Source organism: Formica exsecta, unplaced genomic scaffold, assembly GCF_003651465.1.
Source record: "Formica exsecta isolate Colony F162 unplaced genomic scaffold, ASM365146v1 scaffold175, whole genome shotgun sequence".
NCBI lineage: Eukaryota > Metazoa > Arthropoda > Insecta > Hymenoptera > Formicidae > Formica > Formica exsecta.
In genome coordinates, this window is record NW_021849067.1 from 407,856 (window position 1) to 431,971 (window position 24,116).

Consider the following 24,116-nt stretch of genomic DNA (forward strand, 5'->3'; position numbering starts at 1 on the left):
TCATAGATGACACGCTTAGATTGATTATCTTATGAGTGAACGCATTTTTAGAGAAAAAAAAAAGAGAGACATAAAGAGAGAGAGCCGATATTTCTTCCGTTCTTTTCATTTTCGTTACAAGTACATCAAATGTAGCGACACATTTAAGATAATATACACTGCATCAAGCGGACACTTGCTTATCGTTCGTCGTGCGCGAGTCTATCGAACATGTCTGTTTCCTCGGATTCGGCAACATATACATATATAGAGTCGCTTACGGGACATCTAGAGAATGAGAGCGTTAGTATTAATGCGGAAAAAGTTTTCTGTTAAACAGTCGACCAGCATATCTGTACACGCGCATCATCTCTATGAGCTTCAAGGTTCCTGATGCCTCACTGCAGTTATATCGGATTACAGGCGATGTTAAAAGCGAGAAATTATATAAATTTCTTTCTCTTGTACTATACATTTTCATCATATATTCTAATCCGATGCAATATAACTGCAATGAGGAACAGTATGACTTTTAATTAGACGCGATGCTATCTTAGTACCATTATCTGGCAAGCTCAACGATTATGAAAACGCCATGTGCTGAAAAAATGACTCCAGTTAATCTTCAATCGAGAATAAATATGTTGGCTCGAATGCTCAGTTTGCTGAAAATATTTCACGATTGGTTTTATTCATTCGTGATGTGAGATGTCTCTGTGGATTTAACGGCCGGTGACTGTAGAAAAGTTGTAGTCGTTTGCAAAAAAAAAAATTTGTAAAACGATTATTGAATAAAAAAAGTGTAATCAAGGGGGGTAAAATGAAAAAAAAAAAAAACCAATGGTTTGCATTCGATCCGTCGGAGTTCACGTAATCGACGCGCTGTTATCGAAAATAAATAAATACTAACAAACTTCATTATTAAATCTTACATTAATTCACTAAGAATTTGAATTTCTAACGCTCCATACAAATTAAGATTTCTTCATGTGGTATAGATACTGTATCAAATTATAATTAGCCGTAATTCATATATATCAATAAATTCTCTCTTTTACCTCTCTTTCCTAATGATGTACAATAGATATTGCGCGTAAGTAGAAATAAATAATTAATACCGCTAATATTTTCTTACGTTTCTTGAAAACAAAATAGTGGCTCGGGAAATTGAGAAACGAGAATTTAACGAATTTTTATCTGAGATAGGCGAATATTATTGACAGAATGATAAGAGATCTGATACATGTGACAAATTAGTAGGATATAATGGCTCCAGAAAACAAATGTCTAAAATAAGACTTACTTCCAAAACTTCATGTGTCAAAAATGAACAAAAGAAACGCATATACCAGAAATGAGCATAAAAAAAATTTCTGCACTAATGATCAAACGCACTGTCTTATCTGTTTACTTTAACAATTTCTTAAAACCCTGTGATTCCATTCATACATAAGCATAGCGTGAAATTATCGAATTAATTTGCTGTCTGAATAAAGTTTTCTGAGATAGCGAGATTTAGAGAAATGCTTTTTAAGATTTATAACATCCTTCATATTTAATTGCGTTTTCTGAATACTGGATGGTGTACGTTATATTGCACGTTAAAGTGCTCGTATCAAGTCTTTTCCAAGAGACAAATAATCTATCTCACAGCACTAACGAACACGTTCAGATGAAAAGATTATACAGAGTCCAGATGTATACGATGGCGATACGATCTCCCGATTTTATATATTTGAACTTAACATAACTTAAGTCACCAAAATAACGAAAATATCTTATTCTCCTATATTTGGAAAGTAAATCGCAGTCGAACTTGATACATACGTACGATACATATTATGAATTAAGTTATATCCGATTTCAAAGGAGCGCAAACACACCGTAAACTCTACCTGCGCAAAGAGTCATACACATTTACAAGTCGTAGAACCGATCGTTATGTGTTCTGTTATCGTATAGCAGTGTTGCCTTTCAGCATCTGCCTACGTCGCGCGCGTAATTATTTTAATTATTCTTGCTTTGCACTTGCACGATTGTTTGAAGATCGACAATGGTCTTTTCCAGCATCTCGAGCCACGAGACATTAGTCAACGAGCAGCGTAACTGATTTGTACAACTGTTGGCGGTAGTAACCAGACGCGGCGGTGAGACAGTGCCGCTGGTGGCGATAGTCTCCGCTTGAACATTGCCTGATTTGTGCCTGGCAGTGGCGGCCTTATCATCCCCGGAATCGGAAGACATCGTATCGTTCACTGTATCCGCCTTGTCCATATCCGCCTCGGAAATATTGTTCTCCATGTCGATATCGTTGATCGGCGCGCACAGTTCCTTGTCGACCGGTTCACTGTCGCCGCACAATCTACGCCGTTTGGAAGGCGACTCCACTTCCGACGATGAACGGTTCTCTTTTACCGTAATAGTCCGTGTTCGCGACAGCAGGGTCTCTAAAGCCGGCAGCAGGCTGGAGGATGGTTTCAGTCTTGTGCTACTGCTGTAAACGAGAGCCAGGGCACGCAGGTCTCCGGTCAACCTGTGCGCCGATGCTTCAACGTCCACCGCCTCCACCATTGCCGTCAACGAGCTGACCAGATTATCGATGAGCAAACATGTTTGCTCGGTCAACACGTGACTGGCCAATTTCGGAAAGAAAGTCTTAAGAAAAGCGTGTATCGCCGGCACTCGCATCATCTCTATGAGCTTCAAGGTTCCTGATGCCTCACTGCAGTTATATCGGATTACAGGCGATGTTAAAAGCGAGAAATTATATAAATTTCTTTCTCTTGTACTATACATTTTCATCATATATTCTAATCCGATGCAATATAACTGCAATGAGGAACAGTATGACTTTTAATTAGACGCGATGCTATCTTAGTACCATTATCTGGCAAGCTCAACGATTATGAAAACGCCATGTGCTGAAAAAATGACTCCAGTTAATCTTCAATCGAGAATAAATATGTTGGCTCGAATGCTCAGTTTGCTGAAAATATTTCACGATTGGTTTTATTCATTCGTGATGTGAGATGTCTCTGTGGATTTAACGGCCGGTGACTGTAGAAAAGTTGTAGTCGTTTGCAAAAAAAAAAATTTGTAAAACGATTATTGAATAAAAAAAGTGTAATCAAGTGGCGTAAAATGAAAAAAAAAAAAATCTCTTTCCACGTATGTCGTCTCCTGCATATATAAAATAACATTTATATAAAATCTTACGTATATATTTTAATCAGATTTGCTTTTTCTTTTGTCAATCTTATCAGATTCCGTATAAAAGACACGCGAAATATTTCTTTCAAAATTTTTTTATTTATCGACATATAATCGTGTCTCTTTCTTTCTTATATCAACTTGATTTATTTTATACGTAGCATCATCTCTGGAACGTGTTCTTTTCTTCTCTAGTGTGTCCAATGATTAATTGATTAATATTTCTTAAAAAGTTTCTATAAATCGGTTTTCTTTTTGGTTCGAGGGAAACTTATTTATTCGCCAATCTCCAAAAATATATATAGATTTTCCGAAAGATAAAGCTAATACGTAAAGAAAATTTTAAATTAAATTTCTTATTTGTCTTTTTATAGAATAATTCTTTTCTTATTGTTTTATCGTTAAAAAACGGACAAAACCCCGTTTTAAAAATGCTATCCTACATTTCGGACGGGATGTATAGCAGAATATAGATGTTTCCTTTTAAAATGAAGAGACTTTTATTATATTATATCGCTCGAAAAACTTTACATCTGAATGATAATAAATAGATAAATGAGAATAATGTGGACACATGCCGTAGATACAAACCCTGACGGAATGATTTTGCGATATAAGAAAATTTTGTGGCTATGGATAAAATGACTGAGAAAAGTAAAAAGAATCGCAATGTGCGCTTAACGATTTTTACAGTCTTGACAAACTTTTTTTTATTTCATCGCGAGTGCCTTTTATTTTCAAACGTACATCGTCATAAATTGTTGCCGATATTTCGAGAGCATGAAAAGTCAACGAAAGTGGCAATATGTTATCGCGTTTTAATGTTGAAATTTGTAATACTTATGTATATATATAAATGCTCTTCTTTCTATATCGTTTCTTTTCATTAAAATTATATATATAATGTATACACATACGCATGACACGTCATTGATGTGTAAATGATTTTTCGGCTGCAGAATTCAAATCCGCTGTTTTAGATGGATCGTATACGTACGCTGTGTACGTACATATAAAATATTAATAATTAATATATTAATATTTTATGTATATTCACCCTAAATGGAGTTTTCATTAAGCAAATATTTGCTTAGAACTGTGGAAATCCTGCACACTATATGCTTAGCATCGATGCGATAACGCATATTAATTAAAGTCAATATTAATTATTTTATATCGACTCTTTATTTTACAAAGAATTAAATATATAATTCGTCAAAATCTAATCACAATTAAAGATCATCGACTTTAATTGCGATTCTCATTTTAGATTCAGTATAATTCTGTCATTTTAGGTTTAGTATCATTCTGTGGTTCTTTCCACAGTATATATTGTTTATCATCTCCTACCTCTCTTTCAAGTATATCTGTTTTATTTTAAACACAGCAAACACGCGCGTACGAAGAAATGTGTGATTAAAAAAGAATAAATCATTTTTTTTGCATTCGATCCGTCGGAGTTCACGTAATCGACGCGCTGTTATCGAAAATAAATAAATACTAACAAACTTCATTATTAAATCTTACATTAATTCACTAAGAATTTGAATTTCTAACGCTCCATACAAATTAAGATTTCTTCATGTGGTATAGATACTGTATCAAATTATAATTAGCCGTAATTCATATATATCAATAAATTCTCTCTTTTACCTCTCTTTCCTAATGATGTACAATAGATATTGCGCGTAAGTAGAAATAAATAATTAATACCGCTAATATTTTCTTACGTTTCTTGAAAACAAAATAGTGGCTCGGGAAATTGAGAAACGAGAATTTAACGAATTTTTATCTGAGATAGGCGAATATTATTGACAGAATGATAAGAGATCTGATACATGTGACAAATTAGTAGGATATAATGGCTCCAGAAAACAAATGTCTAAAATAAGACTTACTTCCAAAACTTCATGTGTCAAAAATGAACAAAAGAAACGCATATACCAGAAATGAGCATAAAAAAAATTTCTGCACTAATGATCAAACGCACTGTCTTATCTGTTTACTTTAACAATTTCTTAAAACCCTGTGATTCCATTCATACATAAGCATAGCGTGAAATTATCGAATTAATTTGCTGTCTGAATAAAGTTTTCTGAGATAGCGAGATTTAGAGAAATGCTTTTTAAGATTTATAACATCCTTCATATTTAATTGCGTTTTCTGAATACTGGATGGTGTACGTTATATTGCACGTTAAAGTGCTCGTATCAAGTCTTTTCCAAGAGACAAATAATCTATCTCACAGCACTAACGAACACGTTCAGATGAAAAGATTATACAGAGTCCAGATGTATACGATGGCGATACGATCTCCCGATTTTATATATTTGAACTTAACATAACTTAAGTCACCAAAATAACGAAAATATCTTATTCTCCTATATTTGGAAAGTAAATCGCAGTCGAACTTGATACATACGTACGATACATATTATGAATTAAGTTATATCCGATTTCAAAGGAGCGCAAACACACCGTAAACTCTACCTGCGCAAAGAGTCATACACATTTACAAGTCGTAGAACCGATCGTTATGTGTTCTGTTATCGTATAGCAGTGTTGCCTTTCAGCATCTGCCTACGTCGCGCGCGTAATTATTTTAATTATTCTTGCTTTGCACTTGCACGATTGTTTGAAGATCGACAATGGTCTTTTCCAGCATCTCGAGCCACGAGACATTAGTCAACGAGCAGCGTAACTGATTTGTACAACTGTTGGCGGTAGTAACCAGACGCGGCGGTGAGACAGTGCCGCTGGTGGCGATAGTCTCCGCTTGAACATTGCCTGATTTGTGCCTGGCAGTGGCGGCCTTATCATCCCCGGAATCGGAAGACATCGTATCGTTCACTGTATCCGCCTTGTCCATATCCGCCTCGGAAATATTGTTCTCCATGTCGATATCGTTGATCGGCGCGCACAGTTCCTTGTCGACCGGTTCACTGTCGCCGCACAATCTACGCCGTTTGGAAGGCGACTCCACTTCCGACGATGAACGGTTCTCTTTTACCGTAATAGTCCGTGTTCGCGACAGCAGGGTCTCTAAAGCCGGCAGCAGGCTGGAGGATGGTTTCAGTCTTGTGCTACTGCTGTAAACGAGAGCCAGGGCACGCAGGTCTCCGGTCAACCTGTGCGCCGATGCTTCAACGTCCACCGCCTCCACCATTGCCGTCAACGAGCTGACCAGATTATCGATGAGCAAACATGTTTGCTCGGTCAACACGTGACTGGCCAATTTCGGAAAGAAAGTCTTAAGAAAAGCGTGTATCGCCGGCACTCCTAACGACGATCTTTCGTCCAGTAGCACAGCGTCTACATAATCTACCGTATAGGAAGAACATAGAAGAGACGCTATATGCTTTCTGTCTATATGTGTAGCGGCATGCACATCCAACCACAACCTAGGGAATAGAGCCAAGTGCAAAGGTACACCTGCAAATATAAGATAAATTGGAATTTGCAATGTTCTTGCATCGCGTAATTCGCACCATCACTCACCTTCGAATCCAAGCATAGCACTCAAATTCACTAACGCGTCCGTCATACAATCATTATTTATCGCCAATCTGCACATGACATCTATTAGTTCGTGATAAGGTAAGTAAAATTCGAGCAAGGCGCTATCGTACTCCGGGTCCACCCCTTTTGATGCCTCCAGCTGAGAATGAGGCACCGCCATTTGTACCATCGGCCTAGCGGGTCTGGTAGGCATCTTTCCGGGCGGAGTGGATCTTCGCGGAAGATACGGTCCGGGCGGGACTGCGGCATGGGATTCCTGAAGAGCTGCATGGCAGTGCGAGAGTAATGGTGCTAGAATCAGTATTGCTTCGGCAGGAACAAGCATTACGAGCTCTTTTAAAAGATCTATAGCCAGGTTTCTCATGTCCGGCGGATTGTACGTGTTTAATAATGTTGCCAGTTTGCGGAGTATATCGGGCCATTCTTTACAATTAGCGAGAATGTTTCTAGCATCCGGCCCATCTCTCGCGGTACGAACGCATCGCACAAGCTCGACAATAATGGCGATCAGTTCGGCCAGATCGCCGGCAACGTGGCAAGCCGTTGCTTCGTGATACATTATATGTAGCATGTGAAACGCTTCGAGGGCCATACTTAAGCCGCCATTGTAAACTACGTACAAACGATCGTCGTCCGATTCGATGAGAATCCTGAAAAAAAAAATATTAGTAATATAATTTCAATATCTAAATATATCGTATACATGTTTCTCGTATATTAAGATACAGTTATCGTTATAATGATGATACCGAAAAGCAGAGATGAGAGTTGCCCAGCACGAACGACCATCGAGCCCTTGTAGATAAGAAGATAGCGTGCCTCTTCTAAATGATGCGATCTCCGCCTCTTCTTGTTCCGTTTGATCAGGATGTCTCGCAACTAATAACTGCATCAATTTAAATAATTCGTCCACCGCCTGTGTGCAAAAAAAAACCATGTTTGAGAAGAGGTTTGGAATAAAATGCTATTCAAATAACAAGTTGGATAAAAATTTATCCAAATAATACCAATCTCTACGTCTAAAAAAGAGATTCTCGATAAGCTTACGGTTGAATACTGAGTAGGATGAGGGGTGATGTTTTTGAATGCCCATTGAATATTCTGATGTGCAGCCAATTGTCTTGTAAAAGTGCGCGACTGCTGGCAGCAAAGCCGCAAGAGGCCATAATATGCGGGTAACATAACTCTGTTAAATAGCACGACATCCTGGTCTTCGTGATCAGCTCTATAATGAATAAAATGCAAATTATATAAATAAAAAAAAAAAAAAAAAAAAAAAAAATTTTATATTTTGAATAATTATTTCTTTCGCTAAAAGTTACTTTCAATTATAAAACATTTTTAATTTTGGAATTGAAATAATTATTTGTTTGATTATTATGAGAAATCATTGTTTAAAGTAAAAACTGAGATGCCTTCATAAATAAAAAAAAAAAAAAAAGAAAATAAGAATTTTTATATGTTGAATAGTATCAATTCTTTGCATTTGATTAGTCTTTGGAATAATATACAGGCTGAATAATGTCCCATGTCGCATACATGCATTTATACATCATTCTTTCATATAAATGATTCAACTTTTTAAATCAAAACAAAACTGCTATATAATATGTAAACAAATGCAGAGGACTTAAAGAGTAGAAAAGAATGCGTGTAGTACTCACAATATGTAATTAAATGCAATATTCTTAGTTATATGCGGATTGTGTAGTATCATAGCAACATTCTCTGGGCAATCGGAGCAGACATGATACCAAAACAAAAGTACCGCTTGCTTATTATGATGCACCGGGATACTCGGTTCCGAAAGCTTCGGATGGAAAAGCGTCCACAAGTCGTTAAGATACTGCCCGAACTGTGAATGAAGCAAAAATTAGATTTATTTACATTAGATCTCTCTTGTTCTACAAAAGATTGCTAAAATTTACTTACCATTAATTTTTCGGTTTTGGAGACTACGCAGTATGTGAGCAATGCAAAATAGGCAGTGAGTTTCATTGTACCATGAGTTTGTATGTCGATGTAATGTCGCGCGGGTTGCAGTAATCTCAAGAGCGCCGTATATATCTGATGCAGTATTAGAGTAGCTTCCGGTGACAGTTGAAGCTCTCTGGACGAGTTGCAGTTTAGATTGAGCCGATGAACGGTTCGGTAACCCTGTCTAAAGTGCGTTGACGGGACCAGCGATACCAGTAGAAAAGCTGCGGCCGAACGAACTCTCTGATTGGAGTGTTCCAGAAGAAAGTGCTGTAGCCACGTGTCAAGTCCTTGCAGCACCCAAGCGTGCGCCAATTTGCTCCTCGTCACCGCGTGAGCCAACCACTCGAGCGCACCATGAGGAGCGACTCTCGCCGCTTCCCAGACCCTACCTAAGATCAGTTGGGTCATGCAAGGCAGTCCGCTTAGTCCCGAACTTTCCGTCAGAAGTGTCAATAACTTGAAGAAAGGCTGACATACGTCAGTGTGCTTCATTATTGCCTGGAATATCATCGTGACGACGTGTATCGCCAATCTGTCATTCCAACGACATAACGATTGAATCAAGTTCCTGGTTTGAGTGAGATTAATGACATCCCGTGTCTGTTGATATAAAAAGGGAAAACCTTTGCCACCTGCTACGGCGCTCAGATCTGCCGGAGACAAGGCCAATCTATGATCCTGCCCTCTACTGCGCTCGACCAAATACGCAATCAACATAATCATCTTATCCAACGAAGCAGGTCGGAGCTTTTCCGAAGGCACGGTCACGATCTCCTCCTCTTCTTCCTCCTCGCTAACCGCGTCGACAAACTCGTGCGTCTTATGTCCAAGATAAAAGTTTACCATCGTGGAGATGGCTTGCACCCTGATGAGAAAAACAGCCTCGTCATCACCCATTTTGCTGAACTCGTACAAGAAACTGAAGTATTCGGTGAGATGCTTGAGATGCTGCTTGGCATGTTCCATAAGCGATAATAACATTCTAACGAATCGCGTGACACAGGATCGTGTGCCTACCGTGTTGACGTCATTCTCCTCGTCGCAGAGAAGATACAGAGGCACCTGAGTAGCACGCAATCGTTGAATCACGTGGATGCATAGCCGTTGAAACATCTGTCTGACCATCTGATTAGGACACTTGACTAGAATCTGAATAGGCCACCACGAGTCGCCGGCCATCCGTTCGAGAAATCTCGCGCACGCGCCCGGCGACCCGTTAAATTGCTTCGTCAGCAGTTCCACCCATTGCACCATCGTCGGCTTCTCCTTAGCGTGTATGAACGTTTCCATAAAGAAGGACGTCGACAGTTCCGCGGACATCTCCGTAATGTCCGGCTGCACGGACAGCAGTGTCTGCGGTATGTAGCCGCATATCTGCCACATAAATCCAAAGTATGTGTGCTCGAATATATTCTTATCCTGTAAAAAGTGCATATTGTCCTGCCAGATCCAGTCTTCGAGCTCCTTGTTAAGCTCTAGCGGTGGCAGTTTGTTCATGTTATTGCGTACTAGCGAGGATGACGATCGCCCGGTATTATTATCGGCATTATTATCGGCAATGGGACTCGACACGGTAGCTTCCTCTTCCTTCGTTTGGTCACCGGGATCGGCGCACCATTCGTAGAATAACATATACGCCGAATTGGTCTTCTCGAAGCTAAAGTCCATGAACTTGTCCGTCACCGAATCGTACGTTTTGCTGGTCATCTCGCCACCGAAGCATTCGGCCGCGATCTGATTTGGATCGAACGGCTTGACTTCAGCATCATTGAACAAGAACCACTTGTCCTTGTTGGGAGACGTACGATCCCTGATGAAACTGTAATAATGCCCGCCGTCCGCCGTTCCCGTATGAACAGTCACGCCAATTAAATCATATTGATAATGCTCCATTTCTTCCTCCTGTATTTCCTCCTCCACGTCGTCCACTAACAACGGTCTCGGATGTCCATCATTCTCGGATTTTCTCTTCTCGAGCAACACCGCTTTCTTCTCGTCCTTATAGTGCTGTGGCATGAGCTTCTTTTCGACGTAACCAGACATATCCAGTCTAAGAGGAAAACTGAAATGCGTGTTGACTTTTTCTTTCAACATAGTACCCATGTTAAAGGTGTAGCGCATCGTGTTGAAACACAATATATGAGGCAACTTTTTAAAACATGCACGTTTTTCCGCGCGCGCTTTCTTGCCACACTGCGAACACGTGTACATATTGTCACCCTCCAATGTATCCTTGACCGTGACTTCGTCCAAGCTTTCATAGAGATTCCTCATATCCGCCACTTGACAACGGACGGTATAGAATTCCTCCAAGGTTCTACTAACATGCTCACAATCGAGCGAAACGACATTGTTGGATATCACGCCGCAGAATAACGTCTTAACCAAGTTTTTCAGGTCGGACGTCATCTCCTCCAATTTGGAAACAAGATCAATGAAGAATTCGGCCATGTCTTTCTGCTCACCGGTATTCAGCGGCTCATGGTTCATCGTGTACACGCGACAGAAGCTTCTCGGATTATACGCTTTCCTCTCAGACTCCAACAGATACGCAAACATTCTCTGCAATTCTCGCAAAGTCAGCTGATGCTTATTAGCACGACTGCAATCGGCGCCTAGTATAGAGACGCGCGCTTGCGGCATCATGTACAGATGTTGCATGCAACTGGCCATATAACATGTCGCACCAAGATTCGTCAAACCTACGTAGCCGCAATCGGAACGTCCGTCCTCGTGAGGCCAGTAATCCCATGGATACGGAGAATGCGGTCCGGGACGGTGCTGAGCGAGTAGCTTCTCATGCAATATCCTATAATTATCGGGTGCCGATTTCACCAATTCGACTAGAAGATCGAAAGCGGCTGATCTGGACGCTTGGCTCTTACATTTGGGCACATGCTTGCTCCGCGGATTCGGCAAGGCAAACAGAAAGTCAAATACCTGATCCAACAAATTCTGCCCGATCTTTCCCTGTTTGCAGGGAGGGTTATGTGTCATTATGTTGCACGTGAGATTAATCAATCCAACCAAAGCGTCATCTTCCACCGTGTTATGCCGCGTTTCCAAGTGTTCCCGATTAAGCACGGAGTCGATCACCCGGATGGCCAGTGCTTCGAGATCGATAGTCGTGCCAGAAGTCTCATCCGCCGTACTCTCTCGAATCGCTTCGTCCGGTAGAGAATCCACCAGACGACATACTAACCAAAAGTAGTCTTTACAAGCTGGTCCGTAGGGCTCCTTTCCTTCGTCCAAGACTGAGTGCAGATGCAGCGGTAAATCCGGTTTGCGGTGAGAAGGTTGCATAGCTTCGGCGATCACAAGATGCTCCAGCAGAGTATTCAACATGGGTACTATCAATCCTGGCATCTGTTCTGAGTTGTCGTCTTCCGCACCGGTGCTACCTAAGCATAGTTTGTATAGAGCTGTGCATACCTCGCGTCTCACCGCCGGCTCGGGATCCTCTAGTATCAATCTGCGTAGCCATGTTTTCCCAAATGGCTCGGACGATGAGAACAAATATTGTCGTACCGTCGAGTCGCTGTGCACCCAACAAACCAACAGCGCCATGGCGTAATGTATCACTTGAGATCGGCCAAAAAGTCCGGTTTTGTAATGATTCGGATCGAGCGGTAACGAGGCATCATTTAAGATGCTCGTTATCCTTGGCATCACTGTGTCGACATTCATCATTCTCAGCATTGCCTCGCTCAGCTTGGGCACCAATAGCGGCTTGTCTGCTTTGTTGCGTTTCTTTTCCTCTTTTACGACGCCGAGATGACAAAGTTGCTTCAATAAACTGGCAAGGCAATCCTGTTGCCATTCGCTGCCGTCTCCCTGCTCCAGACAACCTGACATAAAGATATCGAAAAGATGTCGGAGTCCACCGTGTTGCACAAACAGGGTGGACCAAATTATGTCTTTTTCCTTGTCATCCTGATTGTCGTCCGCATCTCCGCCACCTTGATACGCCGATGCAGCCGTCGATGAAGTGGTAGAGTTGCTCGATGACGCTTGACTCGTCGTACCTCGTCGACTCAAAGACTCAACTATATAAAGAGAATACATCAATTTTTGCGGACTCGCCGGATCGAGTAATTCCTGAAGGGATGTCTCGCCGAGTTTCTGGAAACCTCGCAATAAAGTCGGACTTGTCGGTAATAGAGTAAGCGTGTCCCAAACCCTCCTCGAAAGCACTTGGGCCTTCGTATGAGGTATCTCTTGCCCACCCTTCACGGTCGTTCTCATGGCGCTGAGTGTTCTCATAAGCGTAAACAATTGTTCAAAATACTGCGGTCGGAGCAACAGTAAGGTTGGCAACGATTCTCTAGGAGGGGGCGGTAACAATGAGGGCGAATCCATATCCCGTTTGCTGCAACGACCACCGCCGCCGTTACCTCTACTGGCACCAGGTGAAATGAATACCAATTGACCATCCTTAAAACCCATCTCTTGTAAAGTCTTTTCGTCAAAATCGATAGTTAATTCTTGCCCCTGGGTGATCATTCTGATAGGACCATCGGTGAGTAACGATCCTAAAACCGAGCCGCCATTCGAGGTGGCATTCGCGGAGGCCGCGGACTTTTCTTGTGTATTCTGCGTGTCGTCCCACCATTTGGCTACTTCAGCTCGCAAATCCGCCACGTAATCGGTGTTAAGAAGAGTAAAACTTGTTTTCTCCGGTATACCAGCAGGTTGCACGAAGATTCTCAATTGTTGGCCCTTCTCGGACGTATTCATGGCTACGTAGCATTGGCTGGCAACGCCTCTGCCTTCGAGTACCCAGCGGCGCAAATGATAGGCATAGCGTTTTCGAAAGGCTTCTAAATGCGTTCTCAGCAAAAGCAGGGCGCGCTGTATGCAGCGCAAACTAGCCTCCTCATTACTCTCGAGATCAGCGCTAGCTGCCGCGAGATGCGTCATGCACTGCGAAACGAATTCCGCTTCTTGCGTTAGCTGTCGCGACATGTAATAGCCGTTAAGATACTGTATAGCTGCCATACTGACGTCAGTACTTTTCGCCTTCAAAGCAATCCGCCACAAAAAATCCATACCCACTGAGTCCACATCTCTCAACGGTCTGTCCAAATGCGCCGCGGCCAAGCGCGCCAAATTGCACAACTGCTGAAACAGACTTAGGCCCGTCATGCTGATGGTTTCCGGTGGTAGGCTCGGTAATTTACGCATGCACAGATGCTTCAGTGTGTCCATTCCTAAGGCGTGCTGCTCCGTGGATTTTGCTTGACTAAGCAACCAACTGAAGAGTTCGTCCGCGCATATCGGATCCTGCGACAAGCATTGCCACAATATATCCACTTGTTCCAGACTCAAGCGAAAGCAATCGGGCGAACCTAAGGGCGAGAAGATCGACGATAGAAATTGTAGTCTGACTTGTATTTCCGTTTGATGGGAATACAAATTACTCTTCGGTCCCGTGCTAGTGTACGTCTTTAAATTATTAAAGAAATGTTTCATCATGCCGCGCTCACGATCGGCCCAGGTCGTAATCGTGTGCGCGTCCATCGCTCCAAATTGCTGGAAGCTCGCGAGCAGCTTTGGCAACAATCTTAGAGATACGACCACGGAACGATTAGTCGCCAAATTCTCTAAGCAGCCCTCTATAAATTTCATCGGGATTAAGCGATCAACGTTAAAACACAAAAGATTGCACAGCGCTTTCTCCGCCTCCAAGGCCAGTCCTTCGCCTAGCTGACCAATCTTATCATCCTGAAGAAGATCCCACAGTAAGGTGTTACCTGGCTTACAAACCGTATCCAGATTAAATTGCGAGCTCAATCTGGTGGCCGTTTGTCGAGCGGCTCGCACTTGCGGCGGTTGACAAACCGATCTTCTAATTGTTATGGTTGAGTGCGAGTGATGAGGATGATAAGCTTGCATTTGAATAGCAGTTAGATGACGCGCCGCCAACTGGGCCAATTCTTCCTCGCAACCGCTCTCTTCGCCGTCAAAGTCGGCCATGTTCTTTTCACTCTTGTTCGATATTCTGCTACTGTACGAGCCTTCTTCGTCGGAAAGCATCTCGTCCAAACCCGAAGGTAGGAACGTGGGACCAGTGGCGTGCACTAATCCAGCAAGCTCAGATATTACCGCACCGGGACCGTCCGCGGCGGCGAGCACGCCCGCTACATCGCTATCGTCCTCGTCATGTGAACTGTCCGCCGAGTCAGCCGCTCGATCTACATTGTATCCCACTATAGACATGTATTTATTCTTGTTGGCGCGTCTTAACAGCGCCGCCGTAGTTGGAACTTGCTGATCGTTTGGGTCCAAAGCTATCGCCTGTTGCTTTACGCGATCCAACGCGTCGACGCTCTTCGGTTCATCCAAGGAAGTTAAAGCACCCACGTCTAGACTACTGTTCAATACATCTTCCGTTCTGCTTTTTGCATCTACAAGCAAATCCTTCGATTTTACATTGTCGTCTTGACCGACGATATCTTCCAGCGTTTTCTCAACGGCGCTCAAAGAGCGCTTCTGCGGTCTCTTTCGCTTGCGAAGAATCTTTCGCTTTTTCTTCTCATGTACAAACATCTCCTCCGTATTAGACTTCTCCGTGTCCGCTTCGGCATCAGATCCGCTCTGCTTGTTCTTTATCTCCTCGCGAATAGCACTCGTCGATGAATCCTTAGGCAATTCTCTGTTACAATCAAATTTATCAGAATTCAGGTCTTCGATTTCATTGAGACTCGATTCAATGGTGGTGGTCGTCAGATTCTTTCCTTTATAATGTCCTACAAATATACAACAGATGCATAAACAATATTAAACGTTTAATCTAAACACTTACGTACCTTCACCATCGCTACTATCGGCCCTTGCTTGTTTTCTAGGCGACGGTCCATCGGACAATGTCGGACTAGGCTCCTCCTCATCGTCTTCTGGACTACTACCGTCCATACCGCTCGGATCGCTGCTGCTACTTCCACCGACTCCACTGTTGCTCCTCAAAATCTCTCTGTTCTTCATCACTAAACCCCTGGGATAAGCCGAACGACCAGACGTCCAGATAAACTTGATCAAAGCAGACGCTAAGAACAGACTTTGCTCTGTATGATCCTTAGGTTCTAGTTTGCCTAGTAAAGAGTATAGATGAAGTACGGGAGTAGGAGCCAGATGTTTGACCAAAGGTGCCAACAGGTCATAAACCGGTCGGCCGCAATGCTTCAACTGCGCGGCTTGCCACATAGTGTCCATGTCCGAGGACGTAATTCTACCCTCCATAGCTAAAAAGCTTAATATAATGTGACTCTGCTTAATAACCTCTACGTGTAAGTTTGGTCCGAATATATGAGCTATGATGTTGTTCTCGGTCAACCAAGCGGCAAGCGCGTGTCCCACTTGTTCAACCTCGGCAACGGTCTCGCTATTGCAGAGCTCATTAGAAGCGGTGATATGAGCGTTTATCTGAGCTACACCAGCCAGCCTCATAGTCAAAGTTGTACTAGTAAAGTATTTAAATGCCAAGTCGAGCCCATCGCGATCGAAGCTCGGTAATACAGCGTCTATTGGATCTTTCACCGCGCTCCACATAAAATCTAAAAAAATGCATGAAAAAATATTATTGCGATTTAAATAAAAATAAGTTTGTATATCTGTGCGCGAATGCAAATCGTGTGTTAGTCTGCATTTCTTCTTATTTCATAAACATACCTGCCATTGTTCTAACAGCAGGAGTACGCAATTCCTTGTCCCCTAAACGGCACATATACTTCATAACACGACTGCGTAATGGTATAAATAGTTGGATGACGCTACCGTAGTTTAACCAAAGTTTGAGATTACAAATAACTGCAACCATAGAATGCGCAAGGCTAACAGGCAGTGTGCTTTCCATATCAAAACAAGCGGACATCAAATTAAAGCCTCCTTGATGGCAAAATATAGATACAGCGCGGATCAAAGGCGCCGGTACTTCGGGATCGTGCGGTTCACAGTAACCACCTTCGTCCTGCCGATTATAAAATGATTCAGTGTTATATGTAATCAAGAAAAATGCAATCTGCAAACGTGTGACATAAATCGCACACAAGTCTTACCTTGACGGGAGCTAAAGGATTAATTACACCGCCGTGCTTCATAGCGATATAAAGAGGAAAATTTAATAAAAATATTTTCGAGAGAAGATGAAATAATCTTTGTGACCATATCTGTTTTGTCTGAGCTTCCACTTGTGCATGCTCTGTGTTGTCGCTGGATTTTCGTTTACTATTTTTCTCTTCCTCTTCCTTCCCTTCTTCAACAGTCTCCTTAGCGACATCTTCATTTTGCTGTATAACTTGTAACTGTTGTAATGTACAGAGTACAATACTTTGAGTTAGCCTTATAAATCGATCAAAATTTTTAATCTCGCGATAACAACACATACATTGTCTGGAAAAAAAATCACAATGTAATCATATTTTGTAACTAAATATATATTATATATATATATATATATACTTGATTATAAAATTAAACCCTTTTGTTACAAAAAATCACTATAGCGACTTGCCAAAAACATTCACTGTTTATGTAAAAACGTTATAATAATTGTTAAATCACTAAATAAATTTCGATAATTATTTTTGTATAACAAATTAAATTTCAATACAATTTCTATACATAGAAAGTAACTACACCCGTCAAATAAAAGTTTCATCGCATTGTACAGCAATAGCAGTTTTCATTTTGGGAATTTTATCTTTGTAAGAAAAAATGAAAGATGACAAAAGATTGAATGAGTTAACGTACCTTTGCACCCACTGATTAACATAATGCAATGTCGTGTCGACGTCTGTTATGCATAACGTCGCCAATGCATCCTGTTCCTTCGACGAACGTTCGTCATCTGAAAAAATAAAACGTTATAAAAATAAAAAATTTGATTAATGTAAATTAAAAAAGTACCATATTTATAAGAAACTTAATTTTTTCAATGCATAAAATCTTTTATTTGCTGTGGTATAAAACTTACAGTTTTCCAAAATCACCAATGTGTGTTTTTACATTAATGAAAATATTACGTTTTTTCGAATATATTGAAAGTAAACATCTGCAATATGTGAACGATTTCAACAATAAGAACTCAAAGTTATCGAATAGAGTACGCGAGCTTCGGTGAAAAATATTTGAAAAACGTGTCATTAAGAAAATTATAACACTTGTACATTCGAAAATTCGCTGATTTTAGAAAGGAATTCAAGCCTGATCCAAAGATTACGACGAGAAATCTAAAAATGTTTATATGAAATGTGTGCTTAAGAACAGCGCGAGATATTCGATGCTTTTGCCCGTCAAACGGACAACGGGGGTTAAGGTTATAAGACGCTATTTTGCGATTTATATTTCGCCCGAAAGAAAGATTTCGCGCGATCGCGTTTTTTGCCTTAGATGTCAACGATATATTTTCGACGACGATATTTCCGTCGGAGAAATTCTCTCGCGATCCACTCACGGGCATCTGTGAATCTCGGCGAAAATGAGCGCGACAATAGGTTAAGAATCGGGAACGGAAACGCGCTACACTGTATATACACAATATTAGCACTTACAGGAAAGTAGAAGATCGTGAAAGTCGACGCACACATCGCACATGGTGCCCAGGTCCTTTCAGCCTAGCGAGAGGCTCTCGGTCACGTCAAGTTCATCACTCGCGCTCGTCACCGATGCACGTCTCGCCACAACGGTGACAATATTATTAAACATTCCCCGTATTCGCTCGACTGTCCCCGACGATCACCACCATATTGCTTTTGTGCGGCAAGGCTGCGCGTCCACTCGCCGCTCACTTCAGACGCCTCGTATTCACGGTCAGTCAGCGTGGAGGGAGAAAGGAAAAGATACCGACGAACGATAGTATCGCACACGCGATACGCCCAATTCGAAGCCCGATCGACGGAATCACGAAATGATTAATCCTAACGAACAGTGCACGCCGCACCGATTAGGCTAATTAATCCAACATTCGTCGAGGCGAACATCATTGTGACAGAACACAGCTGATCGCCGCCATGTTGAATCGCGGTGCGCGTCGCGATTTAAAAATCCGTTTATACAATATACACTTTCCCGGAAGCGATCGCGATTTCATCGCGGAATCGCGACCTGAGGACGACAGAGTCGAACGATAAATGCGGCTATCGCTCTTCTCCATTTTTATAATAGTACTATTCTTCTCTCATGCGTGAAAATGAAACGCTCGACTTTGTCGGAAAAGTATATTATCTGCATGAATTAATGCATATGTAAATCGTAAATTACATCACGTACTATATATTGGAATTGCAAAATACTATGGGAATTTGTTTACAGACTTCATGCAATAAAAACCACCGCAAAAATTTTCAATGATCAACTGTGATATTATAATACTCTTCTTCACGAATTCTAGGCTTACAATTTTAGCGAAAGAATTACGACACATGTTCCATATTTTATATCTAGTCTCGTTTTTTTTCAGTGGATCCAAATATATCGTGCAAAAAATCGAACATATATATCTAGCTGATAAGAGTCTTTTGTGTAGAACAACGGCTTTTATCTCTTAATTCTCTTCGCGACGTGATTATATGATTTACAATTTTGAGGGAAAAAGAGAAACGTAAATTTTTGTTACCCTCTTTTCGCGCTTTTCATGTATTTATATCTAAATAGCCTCATATATATATATATATATATCCGTTGAATCGTCGAGACAGACGACGAGCCGGAAAAACGATGAACGGGAGAAAGATTCACGTTCCTATATTAGACGTTGCGCTTGACAGATGCCCGCGACAGCTGATTTCTTCGCATCTCTTTTTCTCGAGCTGCTTTCGGATCAACTTTCAGTCGCGGTCGTCAGGGCTGCATATATTTCGCTTCGTCAGACGTGTTCCATTTCCGTTTCTTTCACACCGTAATAGTACGGCTGAATTGTGGATTAGAGCAAACCCCGGCGAATTCAAGAATACTGTGCAGCGTCACCGGGACGACAATAATAATAGCGACAGCAATAATAATAATAATAATAAAATATAACGGCAAGCCCTTTGTGTTAGTGGGTGGCGAGCGGCGCGTATACGGTCCTGAACCTGGACATTGCTCGGAGCGCGCTCGGTGTGTCTACTACGGAGTCTGCGATAAACAAACTCTGGGGGAAATCTCGAGGAGTGGAAAGCACGATACATCTCTCTCTCGGATATACGCTCGCTCTCTCGCAGCACGAGCGATCGCGCGTGGAGTCGCTCTGTCAATCGGTACCTGGAGACAGACGCGAACGCTGTGCGTGCGTGTGTGTGCGTGGGTGCGCACAGGCCGCAGGGCAGAGGCCTGGGGCAGCAGAGATGGGTAGCACGGACAAGGCCGTAATCACGGGGTTCATATGCAGACTCTGCAGCAAGATGAATCGCTTCGTCATCCACATCTATGGGGAAGAGGGCGAGAGGATGAAGCTCGCCGAGAAGATAAACACTTACTTGCCGATCACGGTAATTTCACTCGCACCCATCCGCTCCATCGATTTCCATCTCTCGCTTCTCCGATGTGCGGAAGCGATTGAGATTCCTAAAAGAGAACATAACTTCTTGCACACTTTTCACAGATAAGGGTCCTTATTTTCCTTTGACACATTTATTTCACACTTTCTTGCGGAACATATTTTACATGTTTTTGGGAAAGGGGGAGAGAGGCATTGACTGTCATGTTTTCTAAGAATGCATCGCATCATCTTTCCTATGTTTACAAATCATTATATCATTTTTCATTTACATGATTTGATACCCAAGGAAATGCGTTGCAATAAAGCAGTTTCTTTTACGTACATATTTTGCAGGTAAACATGAATGACCCGCTGCCAAAGACTGCGTGTTTACATTGCATCGAACGATTAGAGGCGCATCACGAATTAATGGAACAGATCATGTTTACCAGACAGAGATTAGATCCTGACAATAAAGCGGCCACAGTAGCATCCTCTTCTGCGACAACCTTAGATACAGCTCCAGCGTCTAGCCCACCTCCTTGTTGACATGTGCAATGGAAAATAGTATGCCCTTTCGCTCAATGCGCCATTCGCCAAGATTAAATGATTCCTGTATAATTTCTCATTTCTCATTTAAGCTAATAATTCAGTGATTGAAATGTGTAAAGAAAAAGACACACAGATGGTGAGATAAAAATTAATGTCAAATTACATTTTCCTATATAATATCTTGTATATTTACTTCAGCAGCGAGTATTCTTTCACGAGTATTAAAAAGATTTGAAAATTGTTTAACATCAATGTTCACTTCTGTCTTGTGATAGAATGAGATTTTACAAATGTCGAGAAATCTTCAATGGGAGACACGCACAAAAGTATGCTCCTTTACATAGTATTCTATTGTATAAACGGAGCATCAATTTAAGTAAGAGACAATTTCAATGTAAGGTCACACATTGAATCTTTTCTCGCTAATCTATGGTCAATAATGGGCAAACTAATTTGTAAGAAAGTGATACTTTAAACGCGAAATATATTCTGGGCGAGCGCAATAATATTGAGATAATTGTGAGATGAATATGTGTATATTAATGTTAGAGATGTATTGGATATCCCAAGTATTTCAGAGAGAGAGAGAGAGAGAGTAGTTAAAGTAGTTTTGTACAGATTTTGCATTCAATATTTCTTACGAGAACGACGTGAAACTAAATTTGTAAAGTAACAAAGGACAGAAACATTGTCTATAAAAACTTATGAACAAGAAGAGTAAACTATAAATGTGCAATTTACAATTAAATAAAATTTTAATTTTAACAATATGTAACGACAAATTATAGTTATAAAACATTGGAAGTATCAAATCAGACTAAACTTACTAAATTAATTAAAATTTTGTTTGTGATTATGCGCTCCAGTTTCTTTCTTTATTTTCAAAATATTGTATGTATTTTTTTCAATTGGATAATATGTTTTTTGCTAGGTTTCTATTCATGATTTATTTGGGCATGTAATTTTTCTTTGCTACTCTAGATACTCGATACCCAGTACATTTCTTAGAGCCACTTTAGCCAAATAATGATTAACTTAATCATTGATTAACTTACAAAATAACCAATAGCAAAATTTCACAAAACGTCAATTGTAAAATTTATATTATATAATTATATTGTTAGAAATTTTGATGTTGGTCATCCTGCAATTAAATTAATGATTAAGATAATCAGAGTTTGATCAAAGTAGTCCTAAAAGTCATATATACATATATATTATTTTATAAATCTTACAAAAAATATACTTTCTTTAGAAAATATTTTATAATATTCTTTCATTTTTTTTAAATGATAATATTATATGTTCAATGCATCGATTCTACTGTGTACAAAAAAAATTAATCAATATATATATATTATTCCTAAAACAATCTCTATATATATCTCGCGGCGATATTATATATTGTATAATGTAGAAATTTCTTATAGCTGTAGAACATTAGAGCATAAAATTAAAATATGAAAATTAACTTATAATGCGTATATTTTAAGTCATTGATTTGTATTATGAAATTTTCTGTTACTCGCTATGTGACACACAGAACAAGTGATAGAAGAAATATTGTATATTATATATATGTGCGTGTCATTGATGGTGCATTATATTGTGTAATCGATAAAAAACAGTCTTATATTATTCTTTAATACAAATAAGTGCAAAGTACAATAATCTGAATATTTATATATTATATTGAAAGAAATTAGGTTTTGCATAAGTTTTACACAGATTTTAATCTGTCCATCTTTGTTTGTAAGCTACAATGTAATAAATATGTATATCAGATTTTAAGTACACAGTTTGTGCAAAATTAATTTTTCTTATTCTATCTCTTTCTTTTGACATATTTTAATACATTTACAGGGCACTTATATAAATAAAAATGCAGGAGCAATACAACTAATGCAATATATATATATATGAGCATTGTTTCTTGTTAAGATAGGATTTATTTCTTAACGATACTCACTGACACAGTTAAATGTTATGTGAAACAATAATTACTTACTGTTTGGCGATAAAAATTCGCCTTGTGCTTACTATATGTACTATTTCACATGTAACGTCGTATGATTTATAAGGAGATTAACTGTTTTCAGAAGATGAGGATGCATTTATGACTATTTATCTTTATACATAATTCGCGAGCATATATAATAATATATATACTTTGAATTAAATAAACCTATTTTAAATTGTAATTATTCATGGCTTTATCTTTTTAAATGATAATTTGGATTGTCAAAATTATATTTGTGAATTGTTACAGTTTGGTATTGAAATATTATTGTATTATAAACTAAAATTGACCAATAACATAACAGATGGCTTTTGTGTGTGTTATCGTTTCATATTCTAATATACTTTTTTTTGTATAATTATAAATTCCTAATTTTTGAATGATAATTAAAACCTTTTAATTAAATTTATAGACTAGAATTTATATAATATAAATATAAACAAAGCAAATAATTTAATTTCACATTTGATTTTTTGTACAATTGAAAATTTTAATAAATTTCATAACTGGATTGCTCGAGATTGTAACTGAATAATAATATATAATTCTGAATAAAAAGAATATAAACTAAATAATATTTCCTGTCATTCTTATCATTTTTTCTTTTGAAAACCCTAATAATGCATAATTAGTTGTATTCTGATATTAGAATATAGATTTGTATAAAATATTGTATTTAAAATTTAAATTTGCAATAATACAAATTGCTTTAATATATCATTCACACATACAAACATACAATCCCATATAGCACAAATTATTGAAAGATTTTAATGTCAAAATGCATCCTCTAGTTTTCTCAAAACAAATACGCGCATATATGTGCTACTGCAACATTTTTTTCTGGGACTATTATACATCAAATTGCGCAGCTATGTCAGAGTGTGCAATAAACTATCAGAGTCTGACTTGGGTCTGTAACACACACAATGTAAAATTATATACAATATCGAGGAATCCCCACAATTTTCTTCATTCTCCTCAGATTTATGTGTAATCGCGTTTTTACATCATAAAGCACATTTACATATTGATTTTTTATAAAAAAATATATAATATCGAGATATACATATATATATATATATATATGTATGTGTGTGTGTATATATATATCCGTTATATCTATCGATATAAAATTTCATTCTTTTTTCAGACAGTTTTGTGTATTTTCTTACAAGTTTTTCTACCTAACGGCATTTGATTCACATCTTCGATGTGTTTCTTAAGATTAAGTTTCCTCTTTTTTACACTATTCTATCTAATTTTTTAATACCTGTTTTTTTAAGCACTCTTTAATATATATATATATAATTTGTCGCTTTTGACATTGTTTATAATTTAATATAACTATAGTGACAGATCAAGAACCTTAAAGATAAAAATCGCAGAGAAGATGCGTGT

The 24,116-nt window shown here is 39.5% G+C and overlaps 2 protein-coding genes across 2 annotated transcripts; one reads left to right on the top strand and one right to left on the bottom strand.

The window, feature by feature from the left end:
* Window positions 1–70: 70 nt before the first annotated feature.
* Window positions 71–19,730, bottom strand: LOC115233473 (ubiquitin carboxyl-terminal hydrolase 34). The gene is made up of 12 exons (XM_029803927.1): window positions 18,237–19,730; window positions 17,437–17,533; window positions 16,743–17,076; window positions 16,357–16,654; window positions 15,498–16,241; window positions 8,641–15,437; window positions 8,373–8,563; window positions 7,756–7,933; window positions 7,458–7,624; window positions 6,688–7,358; window positions 6,426–6,621; window positions 71–2,620 (listed from the first exon to the last, which is right to left on the bottom strand). The coding sequence occupies exons 1-12, from the start codon at window positions 18,277–18,279 to the stop codon at window positions 1,987–1,989; spliced, it is 10,350 nt and encodes a 3,449-aa protein (XP_029659787.1). The 5' UTR covers window positions 18,280–19,730; the 3' UTR covers window positions 71–1,986.
* Window positions 19,731–19,816: 86 nt separating this feature from the next.
* On the top strand, window positions 19,817–23,668 carry LOC115233483. The gene is made up of 2 exons (XM_029803949.1): window positions 19,817–20,153; window positions 20,498–23,668. Exons 1-2 carry the CDS (start codon window positions 20,010–20,012, stop codon window positions 20,690–20,692), a joined length of 339 nt encoding a protein of 112 aa, XP_029659809.1. The 5' UTR covers window positions 19,817–20,009; the 3' UTR covers window positions 20,693–23,668.
* Window positions 23,669–24,116: the final 448 nt, after the last annotated feature.